General features: G+C 36.2%; 1 protein-coding gene across 3 annotated transcripts in view; it reads left to right on the top strand.

Moving 5' to 3' along the window:
* The window catches only part of LOC139813881 (protein couch potato), an 89,962-nt gene extending 72,020 nt beyond the window's left edge, over positions 1-17,942 (top strand). For all 3 annotated transcript variants that reach the window (XM_071779698.1, XM_071779697.1, XM_071779699.1), the window contains one exon: positions 4,506-17,942. In XM_071779698.1, the coding sequence (XP_071635799.1) occupies positions 4,506-4,538 (33 nt within the window). In that variant the 3' untranslated portion in view covers positions 4,539-17,942. The remainder of the gene's footprint in view (positions 1-4,505) is intronic.
* Positions 17,943-18,880: the final 938 nt, after the last annotated feature.

Here is an 18,880-nt window from a genome sequence, read left to right as displayed (position 1 = left end):
CACATAAGTGTTTACTGTGATCTAGCACGAGACTTTTGCACATATACGAGGCTCTGGGTGGTCCGCCCTACGGTAGAGCCGCCTCCGCGAAAATGCGATCAACGGCGAATACGTAGGGCTGTGCTTTCGTGACATTTTATATTCCCTTATTTGCATTCGGCGCTAATAATAATAATTATTATACTCCAAGATTCAAAATACTTTATTAGAGAAAGATGCTTTATAATGTTTAGTCATATATGGAAAATACGAATATTATTCTGATATTCTACTCAACGAATATTTTGGTGAGACGTGAAGATGATATGAGAGAGGGAAAATTGAGTTTTAACAATTCTCCTTCAAAACTGCAATTCATAGTCTTCGTAATATAATAAAATTAGAAATTTATAAAGAAAGCATTAATTTAATTTGAAAACATATATATAATGTTACAAATAAATTATGATTTAAAACACAAATATCAAGTTTAAATAATCAATCTTTAAAAAGAAAAATTATTTTAGAGCAATGTTTTATTGGAACTCTTTGGAAAGTACAGCTGTGCGTTTTCGTCTAGGGATCGAAACCGATATGATCTCGATGAGTTTACGTATATTGATGCTATAGATGTAGAAAAATGACTGTAATATTTATAAAACCGCAGAAATGGCACATTTTTCTACGCCCACAGCATCGAAGCTGACGTCATCGAAATGATATCGATTTCGAATCTTTACTTTTGTCGCCGACACCGAAATGCATTGGGCCCAGTGGATCCTGGATCCAATTATTCGGTCATTATTCGATCTAACTCACGCGGTTTTGCCCTCGAAAGCGTTCGTGCCTCGAGGCGCCAGACAGGCCGTCACTTTGAAGGCCAATTAAATCTGGTCGAAAGTCCGACGACGGCTGTCCCGTCGAGGACTCGTATCCGAGCAGTAGATGCACTCTCGTGCGTTGGTGCCAATTGTCAATTATCCGTCATTAATCGCCTACCGATCATGTGAAAGCCGGCGAATCTGCCCGTCTTTCTTTCTTTTTTTTTTCTTTTTCTCTTTATCTCTCTATTGCTCGATTGAGATATATGTTCCCATTTCTGCGATCGGAACGTATAATTTTTTTTATCTGTTTTGTATTATTTTTCCCTTTTTTTTATGATTTTCCCTTTTTCAAATTTTTGCACGATTTCAAACAGAGGCCAAATTATAATTTCGAAGAGTTCAGATTTCGATGTTAGGGACAGGCAAAAGTGATCTCGATATCTCTATTTCTGACGAATGAGAAAGAATGGCGATACTTGGCAAGGTAAATTTTATTGTAGCATTGAAAATTGAACTCATCCACATTATATGGTTTCAGTCCTAGATTCTAAGTTCTCTCTTTTTCCTGTTGTATTCCCCTCGTGTTCCTTCTTTATTGATGCCTGTTTGTCGATTCGCTCGTTTTTACGGTGTAATTTCCTTCATACGAGATCCCTTCCTGTGTATGTTTATTTCCGCTGTATCAAATCTATCTTTGTTTTACTATACCATATAGATATGATGAGCACTATGCACCATCCTGTAGCAACTAATCGGCTGTAGTAATGCTTGGGGAAAGATTGGCTGTATAAAATATTAGAATCAATTTTAGTGATTGAAATTATTTTTTTATTATTGATTAGAGATTTGTGATAATGAAATATTTTATTTTTTCTTTGTTACATATTGGATGTGATACATTTTGTACATATTTTAAGATTTTATTTAAGATTTTATGCAATCATTTTTTATTTCTTACATCGTCGGGAGAAATGTATATTTTTTAAAAATGTTTGTACAAAAAATATTTAATATGTATAAAAACAAAGAGGTTGATATGTTAACGTTCATTTTATTTTTTTATTTAACTTTGATCAGTTTGAGCAAAATGAATTTCAAGAATTGCAACAACAGTTCATATAAAGTAAAAAAGAGGAAAGTCAGACAAAACGATGATTCTGAGGTTCCGCTTTTAATCAAGACCGTATTTCCGCCGATGAAGGAAGATTTGTCGGACATTTAAGGATCGATCCTACTTACGTAATTTAAGGGCTGAACCAAGTTCAACTCACAGGTTATCCAACCACTAAAAGGATTGAACTAATTAATTAGCTAAGTAATTAAACTGCGTTAAATGAGACTGGCGGAGTTGTTCGTTTGGTTGAAATATGGTAGTAATATTTCGGCAAATCTCATAACAACCATAATATTATTTACGTGTGATATTCGATATGCATAACTGCAGACACGTCAAGAAAAAGTTTGCATCATTTTTAAGTTAAAAATAGAGGATAATAACCGTGCATGTGAAAGATAGAAGAATGTAAGAATCTAAGCAAGAATGCAAGTTTTTTTAAGTCGTAAAATTTACGTAACTATATGTAAGATCCAATTGAATCGTAAAAATAAGCTTATTTTCATGATTTGCCTTTTCCTTAACTTTTTTGACGTTTTGTCGAAAAGAGAAAATGAACTAATCGATAAACTAAAGATTTGACTATACACACTATTAGAACAATTGGTTCTTACAGATTTGAAGAATCGGAACAGATCTAGAAGGGATATGGATTTAAAGCTACTGCATTTTTTAAATATGTAGAAGACTGAGAAATAGAAATGAAGGACTTGGCAATCCGTTCGAAACGTCCGAAAATGGAATCGCGTCGCGATAAAAGTGTGTCACCAAAAATTGATCGGACGCTATAAAAGAGCGCTTCGGATCGCTCGACCTTACCCTTTAAAATCAATGGATCGATATCGTTCGCTCGCAGTTTGCGATTCTGTAGCAACTTGTTTATTTATACGTGATGCCGAAAAGTTGCGATTGGTCACGCTATAAACGAAGCTGCGGCTACGGATCGACCTCCCCATTTTCGAATTAAACGATCGATACGGTTCGCTTGGGGCTGGGCACGGCCGAACACGTCATCGTTAATTCACGTCGTTTTATAAAGACGTCTGGCACCGCAACATTCACCTCGTGGGATACTCGATGAATTAAAACTCTTGCCCTTTCCGCAAACATTTAATCCTATGAATATTTTCTCTTCCTCTGTTCTTATTGCATGTGTATATCAGAAAAGACAAAAAATATTTTGCTTTTAATAGATGAAGGAGAACCTATATAATTGTTGAGAGAGAGAGAGAGAGACCCAGGAGACTTAAATTGTTGAATAGTCGAGATTTTAATTTTTCGCTTCTGTAGGAGAAAAGTTTCTACATTTTTATATTTCCGAAATTTGTTTGCGTTGATTTGTTTCACTGAATTTCCAAGATTTTCTCACTTTCTGAATTTCTAAATTCTCTAATTTCTTTTTATGTAAATACTGAAAATTTTAAATTTCTTTATCTATTTCTTAATTTTTCTTTAGAGTAGATTGTATTTATTAATATAAATTTACATATACTGCGTTTTTCTGTCTTTTATTTATATACATATACTGTATATACTGTATTGTAAATATTATAAAATAATTCTTTGCGTATAATAATTGAATATATTATTTTTATTCAAAAATGCTTAATACTCGATATTATATATACTCAATATCGATACTGAATATAAGTCTTTTATATTTAAGAATCTCTACAGTACTAATACGCCGTGAAGAAATATTGTCATAAGATTTACATTGTTTTATTTTCTTATTCGCGTCGCTCACGACTCTGTCTTGAATCTACCGTTGGTATGTAAATACGTTTTATTCATAAAATCTCTATTCCTGCGGGATTTCTCTCTCAAGACGTAACAAAATTCAATCTGTCTGTCTATATCCCTATATCTTCTGCTTTCCTTATTATATCCTCCTTTTCTTCACCGTATATGTGTTCCTTCGTCGACCGAGAGCTTTGAACAAACTGTGAAAGAGCGCTTTTCAGCACAGTCACGTCCTAATGAGGTACGCAAATTACTCAATGGCAATGTCGTCTCTTCAGCTTCGCGCGGACACTCTTTATGTGGTAACAAGACAAATGTAGGTTGTCCTTTCATCCTCGTTTGGACCCTCGACCGAGTCTTTTTTTAAACTGTCACTACGTGTGACTTTGAGAACCGGTATTATAAAAAATTCGTTATGAATGACCATCGACTTTTGGGTTTTTAATGTTCGCGACACAATCGCGTCTTTGAATATTCGAAACTCCGATTTCAGCAATTTTCTATTCTTAGGAATTCTTGAATTTTCTGCGATATCTTTGAACATATTTGAGTAATAATATATATTAACAATTATAGCTTAAAGATGATGCAATTTTCTTGTGTGTATATTATTAAGAATATCTGTTACACATAGTGGTATAGTGGCGAGAAAATTAAAGAATTATTGTGTGTGTGTTTCAGAAGGAAGTAATTAATTCTTTCTGAGATGGTCCCGCGTATTAGTGATATGCGATTAAATTATGAAAATATCGTCTCGTTGCAATCGTGATCTCTTGCGTTTCGCGTTTCGAGCGTACCGCACCACATATCATGAATCGTCTTAATCGTTTGCATCGACTTTTCAGGGATCAAAGAGACAAGAAAACGGCCAACCTTAAGATCGACATCAACGGCATGTAAAGAGGCAGATTATCGGGTGGCCCGAGGAGATGACAGGACGTGCTCTCGTAGGACAGGATATCCATCGGAAAACAAGACACGAGGAAGAACCATACAAGAAATCGCATATTATGAGCAATTGAAGATTCGTCGACGAGAGATCGTAGGGAGCGAAACGTAGGATGCGGGAGCAGTAAACACATACACACACACAAACACACATACACATACGAAAAAGTAAGGAAGAGAAGAGGCGCAAAAGTTGCGAGCGTGGGCGGAAGGGTAAGATTTCGGTCGCTCTTCCGCCCGGAAGGGACACAGCGAACACACACCGGTAGGCAAATTCTTGTAAATTCTTCGACGTTGCAGAGCGGAGGCGTGTTGGTTCGCGCGACTCTAGCGGGGGGCCCAATATAATCACATAATAATTCCTAGGTATATATATTTTTTAACGAACTTAACTTATCTCGATTCGCGTACCTACCTTTACCTACTATTTATTTTCACCGTGTCTTTGATCGCGATCGACGACGACGAAGCGAGAGACAGGGAGGGGGGAGGGTGATGAAAAGAAATGGGGCAGATGGATCATCGAAGAGGAGGCGGCAGAAGAACGAAGGAAACGAGGAAGCGGATTTTATTTCTTGTATGTGTACACATGTGTAAAGAAAAATGGCACTCTTCGCAGTCACTGCACGCGCACGTTATACCGCGATATTTGTTTACACGTACACGTATACGTTACAAACAAACACATTTACACGTGACAGTTGCGGAGATTTTTTCAGACATATCATGCCACCCAGGGATCCGCGATATATATTATATAAAAATTGCATTCAACAATAATCTATCGGGTGTTTTGGAAAAAGAACTTGTAAAAAATTCTAAATAAGTCATTACATCGAGCTTGAGCTTTTCAAATTGTTCGTATCGTTGAAAAAGTGATGTCGTAAGAATCGAGTCTCGCAAAAATCAAGCTCATTAACGCGTGATTAAATCGCACTGATAGATACGATGCGAATCCTGGTGGCGACTCTAACGCGAAATTGCGTATTTCACACACTGAAACGAAACAAGTGAGGCGAAGATGAGTACATCAAGCTTAATACCAAAGGTGCCCTAAGAAGCGTGTATTTATGTTTTATCATCGGCGCGTCGCGCGAAGCACGAGCGCGCGTACATTTAACTATTGTATCTTGTTAAGAAGAGTCTAGTGTCCTAGGTGAGAGTGAAGAAGGTGAGAGAAAGAAAATGAAAAGGAGAAGAGAGAGAGAGAGAGAGAGAGAGAGAGTGTGTATGTGTGTGTGTGTTTGTGTGTGTGTGTCAGCGTGAGAAAAAAAGAAAGGATATTCTAGCAGAAATGATAGGTGAGAATCTGAGAATGAAATTGCGAATGTGAGAAAACATGCACGACGACAGGAAGAGAGAAAAAAAAGGAGAATCAACCACCGGATCGAATGATAAGTGAGAGATGTTAGGTGAGAGAATGATTGCAAGTAATAATCTTATACATATATATACATAACGAACGCGAACATATCATAGGGTTAAGCTGTAAATGAGGATTAAAGTGTGGCGAGAGGGGAATTTGAACGACCGTCCGTTTCTCCGTGAAGCAAAAAAATTGCGAGAAAGAGAGAGCGGACGGAAGAAAGGAAGGTGATAGTGAAGGTGATGTGCCCCGTGTGTTAGAAACGGCGGCCAACTCGGCACGTAATTTGCCCAAGTGCCTTTCTGTTGGTCGAGTCACAAGCTGTAATCGGTAGTGCGTTACACACATAGATCTTGTCCCGATTTTTCGAACTCCTAAAGAGAGAACTCCCGGTGCTTCTCTGAACGTGCAACCATACCCGAAATACGTCCCATTCGCCTCTCTTTCACCCTGTATCGCACTTCCCTTTCCCTCCCGCCTTCTCCTTTTACTTTCTCGATGGCGGAAAGCTGCAATGAGGGCGCATTGAAGATCTCGTAATGATTCGAGGATCAAAGATAAGTTTTTGAGTGGAACGCCTTTTCTGAAATGGCTCAATAAATTCATGAAAATCTGTAATAGCTATCTCTTGGTAATTTCTCTTTGACATGATTGAAGATTTTCTCCGACTTTCTCCGTTTGTATTCGTGCGGAATACTTTTAAAAATCTTGTATCTCACGTAAAAGCATGTAAGCGTATTTTAAAAAATTATAATAATATTCGGATATATATAGATATAATTCTGTGTGTATTTGATGCAGGATTTTAATAAGTTTAGATTTTTAATAAACATGATTGTGTTTACGTTAATTATAACAAAATAGATCTTAAGAAATAGCTATATAACGAAGATTGTTAGAGCAGCTTTTAGTAATATTGTGCAGCTTCCGCCGATGAATACTCGAGAGTTTCACGACCAACCTTTGTATCCCCCGTTGTATCACTGGGCATTTATTACATGCATCCGCAATTAACGAAAGTGGAAGTTACTTAAGAAACGAAAAAGCCGCCGATTAAAACAGTGGATTTCGGTAATGGCGATCATCCATCGGCGCACTCGGGCGAGCCGATCGTTTGATCCATCATTGATCGCCCGTCGTCATCGTCGTCATCGTCGTCATCGATCGTCAAGTCATAATCGCGCCAGTATGTTCTTTATTTTTCTACGGAAAGCGACTGGAGAGCACTACGTTAGAAATATCACTCCGCGATATTGGGACTTGACGAGCACACGATACATCACGCGTGAGAATGAAAAGATGAGATAAAATAGAAGTATCTTTGTTATCGTGAGGCAAAATGTTGCGAACTTTAACCCTTTGCGCTCTTACGCTTGAGTCCTACTTTACATATCAACGTAGAATTATGGAGATGGATCAGAAATTGATATTTTGTAATGCTACAAATTTTGGATTTAACGCTACAACTAACTGACAAGCCACTGCGATAAAATGTAATTTACGAAACTTTAGGAAGTATAATCTAAGTTGTAATCGAATCGAGGCCTTACAATTCGAGGAGCAGTGAAATGGACTGAGATTTAGATCTGTCCTTATCTCAGATATTTAAAAACAAATGATTACGTTAACGGGTAATTTAATGATTAAAAAAAGGGACATGATTAGCGTATCTCATTGCGGACAGCTTTCATGCGCTTGGAACCAGACTTACACACAGTTGGCCTTCTTCTTTAAAAAAATGTACCATAATATTCTCAATGCGTATCCTTTGAAATTAAGAAAAATAGTATAAATTACATCTTGTGAGTGCAAAGGGTTAATGAAATTCGTATCAAGGACAAAAAGTTTTAAGAATTTTAAATCCGCCGGGGATGGTTCTCGAATATATCAAGATAAATATCTAGCAAAAAAGGAAGAGATAAGGAAAAAATATAGCGAGGAGAGGATAATGAGAATTACAGTAGACAAGTTTGGGTAACGCGACCGTGATCGCTCGAGTATCGCGATCGCGAGGGATGATCGTCGATCTTAGACAAATTGCGAGGATGCGGCGCGGCAAACGCATTATTCGGTATATTCAATAGCTCGTTATTTTGTAATTAGCCATTAAGAGGCGGATTCGTCGTTATTCACGGTCGGAATCGATGAATCGTTAGATTGAATTTTAAAGTGCTTTACAAGTGAACTAACACATATCAGTAGGCAGTACGCTATTATTACATTAACATAGAGTGGTATTCGCGTAAGGATATATTAGAGGTTAATATAAAATATGAAGAAGTATATATATACATATATCTACAGATAGATATATATATATGAAGAAAAAATATATGTATAAACTACGCGACTTTTAAAGTACAGGGGCGAGAAGTACATGTCAATCAGATATTTTGTACCGTCTCTAGGAAATTACTCTAGCGAGTCCGTTTTATTTCTTTTTTATATACGTATATATATATATATATACATATATGTATATATATATATATATGGCATCGTGCGCAACGCACTGCGAAACGAATCATGCGAAACGCGAGGGTAACCGGGACTTTACAGCGCTCATTTATTCTGGAAGAAAAGTAGTGAAAAGTATCATTTATTGAGCGAAAAACTCGAGAGAAAGTCGTACATTTGACGAATAAAGTATAAATAAAAAAAAGTCACTTTTAAAAATTATATTATTAATTAATGACGATATGGGGGATTGAAAATAAATAAATAAATAAATATATATATATATATATATATATATATATAAATTTGCTTGAATCTCTGTTTTACATTCATGAATTTATGGATCAATGAATTAACAAATGTGTGTAAAAAATATCCGTGAAATCTCTAGATATTTCTAAAATTAAAAAAATAAGTAGCAATCTGCAGCATTAAGCCGATCGATTGTACGATTTTTCCTTCGAGAGAACACGCTCTCGCTCTAATAATATCGAATCATTGGTTCGCATGATTAGTCCACTGTACACTTCGGCAAATTACAACTCGAATGGTTTGCATACTGAAAATATCTTATAAAATTTGGTCCACCATAGGAACTTCGCGTCCGCGTGAAGTTCATTGAAAGGGGGAAGACAGATTCAAGGTCGAAGAACGCAAAATCACCAAAGATGGCAATGTATCGATCCAAAGACTACCAATAGACCTCACAAAGACTATATCACGCTGTGAAAAAGAAAAACGTTAATATGCACCACCCGATGCTAGATCGCACCAATCTACCGTAATGATAGCGCGAAGAAAAATCAAGTATAATTTGCCTTTGCTTCTTGAGTTTCTCTCGTAGATCCCGATTCCGTCCTCGAAGGAAGATCCTGCGGCAGGATCGATCCTCGAGATTCTAAGACCTCTGCACCATCATAAAACTGTATAAAAACTATAATCGAAAGGCATTTTAATTTGAAGCTTTACATTTGATTTAATATTGAGAGGAATATTGCATAATTACTTTTTTTTCCAATAAATAATGGATAAAAAGAGGAAGATTGCATTGGCACTCTGGTAGTCAGAGATCGCTCGTAAAACTTACAATCGATTGCATCGAATTGTCATTAGGCTTTTTATAACGAGAAGAGATGGTTTTAAAGACAAATCAGGCAAAATCGGGCAAAAAATAATATAATTTGCAATTGAATTGTATATCTTTTGTTTACAACTGATTACGAAAATCGCGTCTCAAATATGTCAGCCCTGAAAGAGGGCTACATACCTTATTGTATTATACATGTACGAGCATATAGGGCAACCAGGATTAATAGAGCTCCTTTGAGCCTGACCACACTTCGAAAGTAATGACCATAGTAGTATTGTCAAGACACCAAAAATGAAAGTAAAGGTGAGAGGGAACGATGAGAGATGAATAGACAAAATACATATCAATTTTCTAAAGCGCGCGAAATGCGAAGCGGATCTGCCGCGGCGATATGTATCGCGTACAGGCATATCGCTTCGCACCGATACCAGTGATAAGTGTCGAGGAAGGGAGTTTATACATTCCGGACGAATGATCTATGAGAAGGAGGGGGAGAATAAGGGGGAGAAGGAGGAGAAAAGTACGATAGTCTAAAAACAGCTTTCCTATTGTTTGAGTACGATTTTGTTAATTGACTTAAGCGACCGTGAGAACTCGTTCTGGCGGCGGATTTATAATACGTCATGATGTTTTTTCGGAGTTTTATAAGATTGCGAGTAGGTAGTTAAGTAACCGTAGACTGTTCTACATAGTTGTTAATCGTAGTATCACACGCGCTTTCTGTGGTATTTAGTTGATTCTGTCATTGATGTTACATCCGTCTGACGACGCGCGACGTAAGTAAAGACGAAGCTAGACGAATATATATTATATATATATGTATGTACCGTGGACTTCGATATCTTAGAGAACAACTGCGATCAGACATCTGTATTCTTTCATTTCCCTTTGAAAGTACTCGATACGTTGCAATTTTGCTCACTAAAAAACAGATATTGTTTACGTGGGAACCATTACTGTCATGATATTCTGATTACTGATAATGGATTTACATTGAGAATATCTATAAATAGATGCCCGGCTAAAAACACGATGTCTGCTCGAAGCCATCAAAGATCGGAGCAAACCGTGGTATTTTATCTGAAAGTAATTGAAATAATTATAAGCGGCTCGGCGACGCACGTACGTGTGGAAACGAGAGCGTAGTCAATTTGTATATTGCAACTGTCGCAGCCCTGGTGGCGTTTGATTCGTTATTTAGCAAAAATTAAGGCGGCTTGCGAATTCTTGTTGAAGCCGGTCGTGCTAATCCACGTATATTATATTAACACGATTATGTCGCGCGTGTAATCGATTGACGTGGGTATCCTTTGCTCGGGCACATTGGTATCGCTCGTGCGAAATATCGACTTCTGAATGACGCGCATTAGAATGGTAATTGGAATAAACAATTGGAATTCTAAACTCGAAATAAAATTAAAATCTGGAGTTAAATGCGAGTGTGGTAAATAAACATGCTTTTTAAAACTACATAAAGAGAATTGTGTGAGCTAATGAGAGGTTGAAAGAGAGCTAAATATTTAACAAAAATTTAACATAAATGAAGTCGAGGAAGTAATATAATCTTAATTAATTAATTTTTTAATAGGGCATTCATTGATTTTTTGTATTATGATTGTTATCGCGTTTAATTGATGAGACTGTTGAAGAGAGAAATTGATATTATTATTATATCGCTTTGTAATTTTTGCCTTAAACCGAGCTTTGGTGTTAATTCGAATAATTTTTTCTAAAGACTCTCGAATTTTCCCGAACAGGTTGGAGAATAAATCTCGCGCGATCGTTCGGCATTCTCACCTTGATCTTCTAAATTCGCGCAGTATTTCCATGCATTCCCTCGAGGCGAATATTCTTTGAGGTGTAGGTACCTGAGACTATTCGACTATTTATTATTTACGCGACTCATACGCAAGTAATCCCAAAAGAGTAAAAAATGCTACTTTGCGCCTTCGTACTAAAGTACTCTCGCAAATCCTACGATTATCATAATTATCGTCCAATAAGAGAATCGGCGACCAGTTGGCTCATTATTGCCAATTATTGCCAATTACAAATTTTTTTTCTTTCGTGTATCCCGCCACACGAATAGACCAGGATCTATACATATATACATCGTTATAATATTTATCAGCATGAATTAAACTGGGCTTTAAATCCCATAAGCTACTTATCAATTAAAGGAGAAGATTATTTATTATACAAATTTAAACATCGATCTTCGAGAAAGAGAATTTACGTCATTTTGTGTCACAGAATGTATTTTGATGTATATTGCCGTAGAAAAAATTGCTAAATTCATTAGTGCAATTAACGATACGCGTATCCGATATGCGCTACACACTTTCTACTAATACTTGATATTCTGACATAAAATTTAAAAGGCAATGATTGGATGATTGTCACAGTGAACTAAATTATTATTATTATTATTTAACTCCATCATCTATATATTATCATAATCAAAATCAACATTTTTGTTTGACATCCTTTTTTAGAAATAAACTCGCTAAATTAATATTCCTCGCAAATTTCACAGCATAATACAGTAAAATATTATTTATTTTCTTATTGTTTAAGGGAATTCAATTTTTGCGGGTCTTATTCACTATGACGTAATCCTATTCAATCATCGACGGCAGCCTTTATACCCGTCCAAGCCACGATCGCAAGATCGATTCACAACGACGACTACGTATTGAGATCACAAATTCGGGGGGGAGGTTGTGCACAGTGTGAGCGAGTAAGGAGGGCGCCTAGAAAAGAGACTTTTCAATATTCGGATATCGAAGTATGTACTTATCTAGAGGATCGTTCGAGATGAGAAGAGTCGGGACTTATAGTTGCTTAATTAATTATTTGCGCGTCTGTGTATATGTATCGTATGTATGCCTGTATACATGTACGTGTGTGTGTGTTTGTGGTGGGTATGTGTGGGCAAAACCCGTTCACGCGAGATGGAAATATTTAGTAGACGGTGATATGGACGGATGTCTACACGACGAACTGTGGTAGTTTGTACCAAACGTTCACAATTTCCGGTCGCGAGACCGGATATCCTTGACAAAATGATTATAGACGAACGAAATATAATATGGGAGGAGCTTTTCACCTTTATCCCGATCTTGGAGGAATAATGTGATAAGTAATACCCCTATTAAGCGTCGTAAGATCGAAGGAAAGAGTACGAAGGACTCTCTTCTTATGAATTCTTATGAATCGATGAATTAATTTGTCCATCTGTCAACGAAAAATTATACTAATATTCTTGGTGATCCTATAAATTGAAACGGATGGGGCAGTTTATACGAGGCATGCGAGAATTCTTAGGATTATAAGCTTATATTCTAGCGTGTTCATAGTGTGTTCCGTGGAAGTCTCATGCTGTTATAGACCTCGCCGCTTTCTGAATACGTGAGTTTGCCGATTTATATATATATGTGTGTCCATGGATTGGTACACGAAATTGTGAGTATCCAGTATCTCTCCGGATCTTTGAAGACACGAATTTATAATATTCTCACTTTACGGATCCGTAAGTCTGGAAACTTTTCTCATTTTACAGATGCGTTCATTGATTCGGCCGTATGAATTTTTAGAATGTATGGATTTATGGATCTGTATAGATATAGAATTCAGCTTCATAGATCTGAGCTCAGGTGGATACTGCGCACACATTGGTGTCGCGTCCGGTATACGTCGGCCACGCGTGATTGAAATCTGCGTTTTCGCAGACGCTTTAAGAAGCACGCGTTGCGGATGTCAGTTAGGGTCGTGTAACTAGCAATTCTTTGACAGGGTCAATGTAAATTGGGGTATCGAGCTATCACAATTCGCATTCAAGTAAAAAAAAAAAAAACAAAATTCGCATACGAACGATACATCTGGCAATGGTTGATTTTTTTTGTGTTTTGACATACAGTCTACGCAGTGTTAAATACACGTTGCGAATATCGAGGAGAATTTAATTTGTATAAGGTTTCGCGCGCAAATATGTCGAAGGCGAATCCGCGTAGTCAATGCTGCGACATGCGTAATCTCAGTTAAAAAAAAAAGACAGAATATGACAATCACACGTGTCACGAGATCAAACAGTAACTCGAGATACTAGGGTCGTTCGGCATCGCTCAATTTGCAATGAGAATTCCCGAGGGAAAACACGTAACTGCTTTTGATACTTATACATTGTACAGTAACGTACGATATTTTGAAAGTGATAAAAAACACGCCCTTACATTCTTAACATATCAGAAAACAGCGAAATCGATCGATCATTCATAATATATGCTGGGCCCGTCTTCATCGTAAAAGAAACGTGCTAGAAAGTACCTATCTTGTTTTATTATTTATGTTATTGTTTATCTCAGGGTATTTCAAAGAATTATATCTATGAGTGAAAGATGAGGAGGATAAATACAAATCGATCTAGTCCAAAAGAATTTTTTCAGCAGTGGATATAATACGGTGCGTTAGTGTTTATTGATTGAGAAAAGAAGATCTTTAAGTTCTGCGACTTATAACTCACAGTATCTGCACTACGTTTAATTTGTCTCTCACATTGTAAATCATATATTTAGTAATATTAGGTATATTAAATTAGTTTCTCGTTAGGAAAATAGATTTATTTAAATCAAATGCAATAAATGAATGATCTTTTCACAATACGGAGCTATATGGTTCAATAATGTCAGCTTGAAAGACGTCCTGTAATTTTCATCTCAGATAGATAGATAATGTCCGGCATGGTAAATGATCGAGCGTTTCGCCGAACTAATCGCTATAATTAAGGGCACGCATATTGGACCACATTCGTCGTTCGTAGACAACCGCGAGCGTTCTGTGGCGTTTATTAATCGATAGATACACCCGTGTCTTACATTTGTATCCGTCTGTATGTATGTAAGGACGTGTCTCTTTGTGTAGCTACGTTGTCCGTGTATTTATTTGCGTGTTGTTTCTAGATTCACATCGCGCGCGTATTGCATGCGTGAACGCGTGTGTATGCACGCGGCTTCGGTTTGCGCTTGGTGTCTGGGTGGAAAGATAGGCGGGAGGTATATCGAAGGAGAGGGATACGTATATAGTTGGGAAATAATGCAAAACGTCGATGGAGTAGAAGCGTTTGAGGAAAATAGGGAATATTCCCTATTACGCGAATCTCGTATGCGTGTATATATGCGCATATAATATGTGCATTTAAATATGTAATAGTCTATTGAGATCTGCATCGTAGAAATTTATTAGGGTCGACTCCAATGCATCGTGAAGACTCTTTGCCTTAACGTGTATTCCTATTTAAAATGTACATTTTTTTTAATGTTTCGAGATTTTACATTCTTGAAAATAAATATTTTAAGAATTTAGATCTTTAGTAGAAGTATTATAAAAAATTTCAAAATTTTTGGGATGTTAGAAAGGAAAAAAAGCAACCTTTTTTTCAAATCCTTTAAGACATTCGTTTTACATTCTTGTTAGATATATATAATCTGTTGATTGTGTAAAATTTCTGAGTTTCACGATGCATGTATAAACGACATTTTAAAGGAAAACCGTGAAATTGAATCGCGATTCAATTTAAGAAAATGAAAATTGTGAGTTACGATAACGTGTATATAAAGACAAATTCGCGAGTCGATTTCTACACACGTGAGAAATTTTGTCTGGATGCGCAGAGATAGACGGCGCGTTTCTTTTGACGATCTTTTTGGCGTCAGAGTTCTATGCTGGGCTCTGCATCAGCCGTTACTTGTTCTTTACACTTGGTTATCGTACACTCGTTAGCCGCACAGATGAACGATCGTCAGAAACGCGCCTGCTGTTTCGCGAATCCTTAACAGATCGGGGAGCGTGATCGATTAAGTAATTACTGTAATAATCGCTTTCGCTCTCGTGATCGGCATCGGTTTATGGGAATTCTACGATCACTTTGGATCGTCCCCTCGAACGCGGAACGGTGTGATTTTTCTCCGTTAGATGTATATGACGGTCGTATAGCAGTTTCCTCCACGCAGCAAGGGATCTACGTAAACACCTGTATGTTTACGTAGAGACGATTTATTCGTAAAAATTATCCGCATTGCGAAGATTGTCCATGGAACAGCAGTTATCGCAAGTGAGAGATTAGCGAAGTGTTACGGAAATATGGTTGTTCGAGCACATTTGAGCGATCAGAGTCGGCAGATTTGAACGCTCGAGTGAATTGAACACTTTGCGGATTGAAGTGTGTGATTCGACGTCCTATACTTGGTCCGCGCTTTGGAAGAATACGGTGCGACAAATACAAATGTTATTTTTGCGACTGAGTACGAGATCACATGTTCGCTTAGGTATAATTACCACTTTTGAGATTATAATTTTGTATTTAATCTCTGATGTATATCACGTGCATACAGCTGCAGAAACTAGTCCGTCCCCTGCGCACGCTACAGTACAGCACGATCAGTCCGCAAAGTGTTGAAAATTCGAATTTACATATTTATTAACTGTGGTAATAATAGTGAACTCATGATTTTATAGATCATTATCTTACTGCAGATTTTATAATTTGAAAAATTATCGGTCTTTTTCTTTTTACAAACGCGGCAAGATGTGGTTGCAAAAGATAAGTTTCATAATGCAATCTTTAGAATCTAAATCAATTGGCAAAGAAACGAATTATTTTAAAGCGTACGGATTATTGGATTTTACAATTACAGTTTTAGATGATCAATATTTATTACTTTTTTACTGTTAAGAACTCACACAAGTGATTATGCAGCTTTATAAATTTCACATATCAAAACGTATATTTTTAATGGTCTGCAGAGGTAACATTATATCTTAAATTCGAATATTTTAATAATCTTGATGCACAGATATGTGACAACTGTTAAAATTACTTGTCATATGATTCATGGACAGTGTCTCGATCGGTTACAATGAATTTTTTTTCATGTTATTCCGTAAACTCCGAGGTTCACTATGTATCGCGAGTTACATATGTACTATGTATCCGGGTACAAGCTGGCGGTAAATGTAAATTCTATGTCAATACATTGTTCAATAATAATTGAGCATTACGGGGAATTTGCGTACACTGTATCGACAATGTACAATTTTTGTTCATCAATTACACATACGAGAGCAATCACACATGGTAACCATCGAAAGTGGCCCAGTACACAGGCAGCAAAATCGAGCTCACGCAAGCGTGCGTCGCTTGGCACGACGACGATTAACCCTAAAGATTGTGCGTGCATAATAATAACAGCAACACTAAATAAAGATAGTAATAATAATAACGGTAATACTTTCGTATTCGTTACAAAAAGAGGGGGATACAATACATCTGACATATTTATGAGATAAAGTTCGCGCGTAAATTCGTAGATAATAACAACAATACTGATAGTAATAATAATGGATAATGAATAGTAATAATAATAATAATAATAATGATAAAATTAGCTGCAGCTTTCTGTGTAAGGTTATTGTGATATTTAAAGAATAATAACTTTACCGTAGCGACATTGAACTATGTTCAGAGATAAGAATATGATATTTAGTGAGCGAATAATAATATTAATAATAATAGTAATAATGTAATGGTAATAATACTAATAATTAATCAGTATGTCGACGGGGCTTGAGTGGACACACCTCTCCGATAATTGATCTACGGCGGAGGTACAAAATCGGAGTCGTGGGCGATCGCGACTCTCTCGTTTCTTCTTCTTCTTCTTCATTTTCTTCTGTGTTCTTCTTTAGTATTATATGTATATCTATATAAACGTTTTTTCTCGTTTTATCATCATCACGGACGAGGTTTGAAACGACAATCTGAGGCCTCGTCAAATACTGCTGGATGCGTGACGGACATTCCGAAGGTCGATCGGAATATAATAAAGAGTATATCGAGAGGTAAAAAGTACTGATTATCTGCTACCGAGAGCTATCAGTGAATATAGTGTGGGGTGGTGATCGGTCGACAATTCGGAACGTCCGTGACGTAATCCGGATCAATCCGTCCATAACGTGTCTCACGCCGGAGACATTTGCACAAACGCGTGCATATTAATCATTGGGACTACAAAAACATATCATCATATATGTAATAATACTATATATATATTATATATATATATTAACAAGAAAATATTAAGCAATAAGAATTTATTTATATGCCCGTAAAGAAAAAGTGAAATAGGACGAATGAAACAAGAAAGAAAACAAGTAACACATTAAACATTGCATATCAATTCGTGTGTCTGGGCAAGGATTAGCTTATATATATATAAATATAAATATATATATATCTATAATCTTTACTTCGTCGTTGTCAGGCGTTAATGTTAAACTTAATTATCATTAATTAATTATTAGATTGTGAAAGAATTTCTTCAGGTTCTAAGCAAGATTTGGAAATAATAAAACGAGCAAAATACACGAGCTGGATATTATTTCACCTGTCAAAATCCTTCATCCAAGTAAGATATATTTTCTTATTCTTAAGATTTTAATTTTTTATTTATTATATTTTAAATTTATTTAAATATTTCAAAAATATTAAGATTTTTGTACATTAAATTATAATATATTGATTATTATTATACAAATGTGTGCAGACAGCCAACAATCTTTGTGATGTTGTTAAACAATACATTATATAATTTCTTATTTTATTCAATATATTAAGTTGGAGTTAATAATTTACAATAATTAAAATATTGATCTTATAAATTGGTTAAATTTCCAAGATCATAAAACATTCTCATATTCTTTTTTATTCTTAAATTATTATTTAAAGCAAAAAAGAAAAACATTTTTTAAGAATAAAATTAAATAACATTTGTAACTTGTCGAATATTTATAGCTTACCAATTCTTATTTAAAATAGTAAAGTGTCTTAAAACAATTTAATACTTTATTTCTGGTTGGTGCTCTCTTATCTCGGTAATCGCGCAGTATGTATTATGACAAAAGCTCAAATGAAATAAGTAACCGTGTCGGATTAGTTGGTCGAGTGTGAAATAAGCTGTACGGCTTCACGTTTATTTATGCATTAACTCCTATCTTTATATATATTGGCCTTTGCGTACATGCACTTAAGATCGTTTACGCAGCCCACGTAAACATGACATACCACTTATGTTTCTAATGCGCATGATAGTGCTTCTCTGTGTGTCAACGTTATCAATAGCTCTCGTGGAGAACTGCATTCTACATGCGACATCAGGTATATCCGTTTACCTTGCAATCGAATGCTCCGACCCTCCATTATGCGTTCGCCATGCGGGTTAAACCACAAGATGCACTTCACAATAAATTCAGGTATATTGTTAAATTAAATAGATAATCTCTATCATAAAGAATGTACTTAATTT

Source organism: Temnothorax longispinosus, chromosome 5, assembly GCF_030848805.1.
Source record: "Temnothorax longispinosus isolate EJ_2023e chromosome 5, Tlon_JGU_v1, whole genome shotgun sequence".
In the NCBI taxonomy this organism is placed as follows: Eukaryota; Metazoa; Arthropoda; class Insecta; order Hymenoptera; family Formicidae; genus Temnothorax; species Temnothorax longispinosus.
The sequence above is the reverse complement of the archived record's forward strand: the minus strand, read 5'-3'. Positions and strand labels throughout refer to the sequence as shown.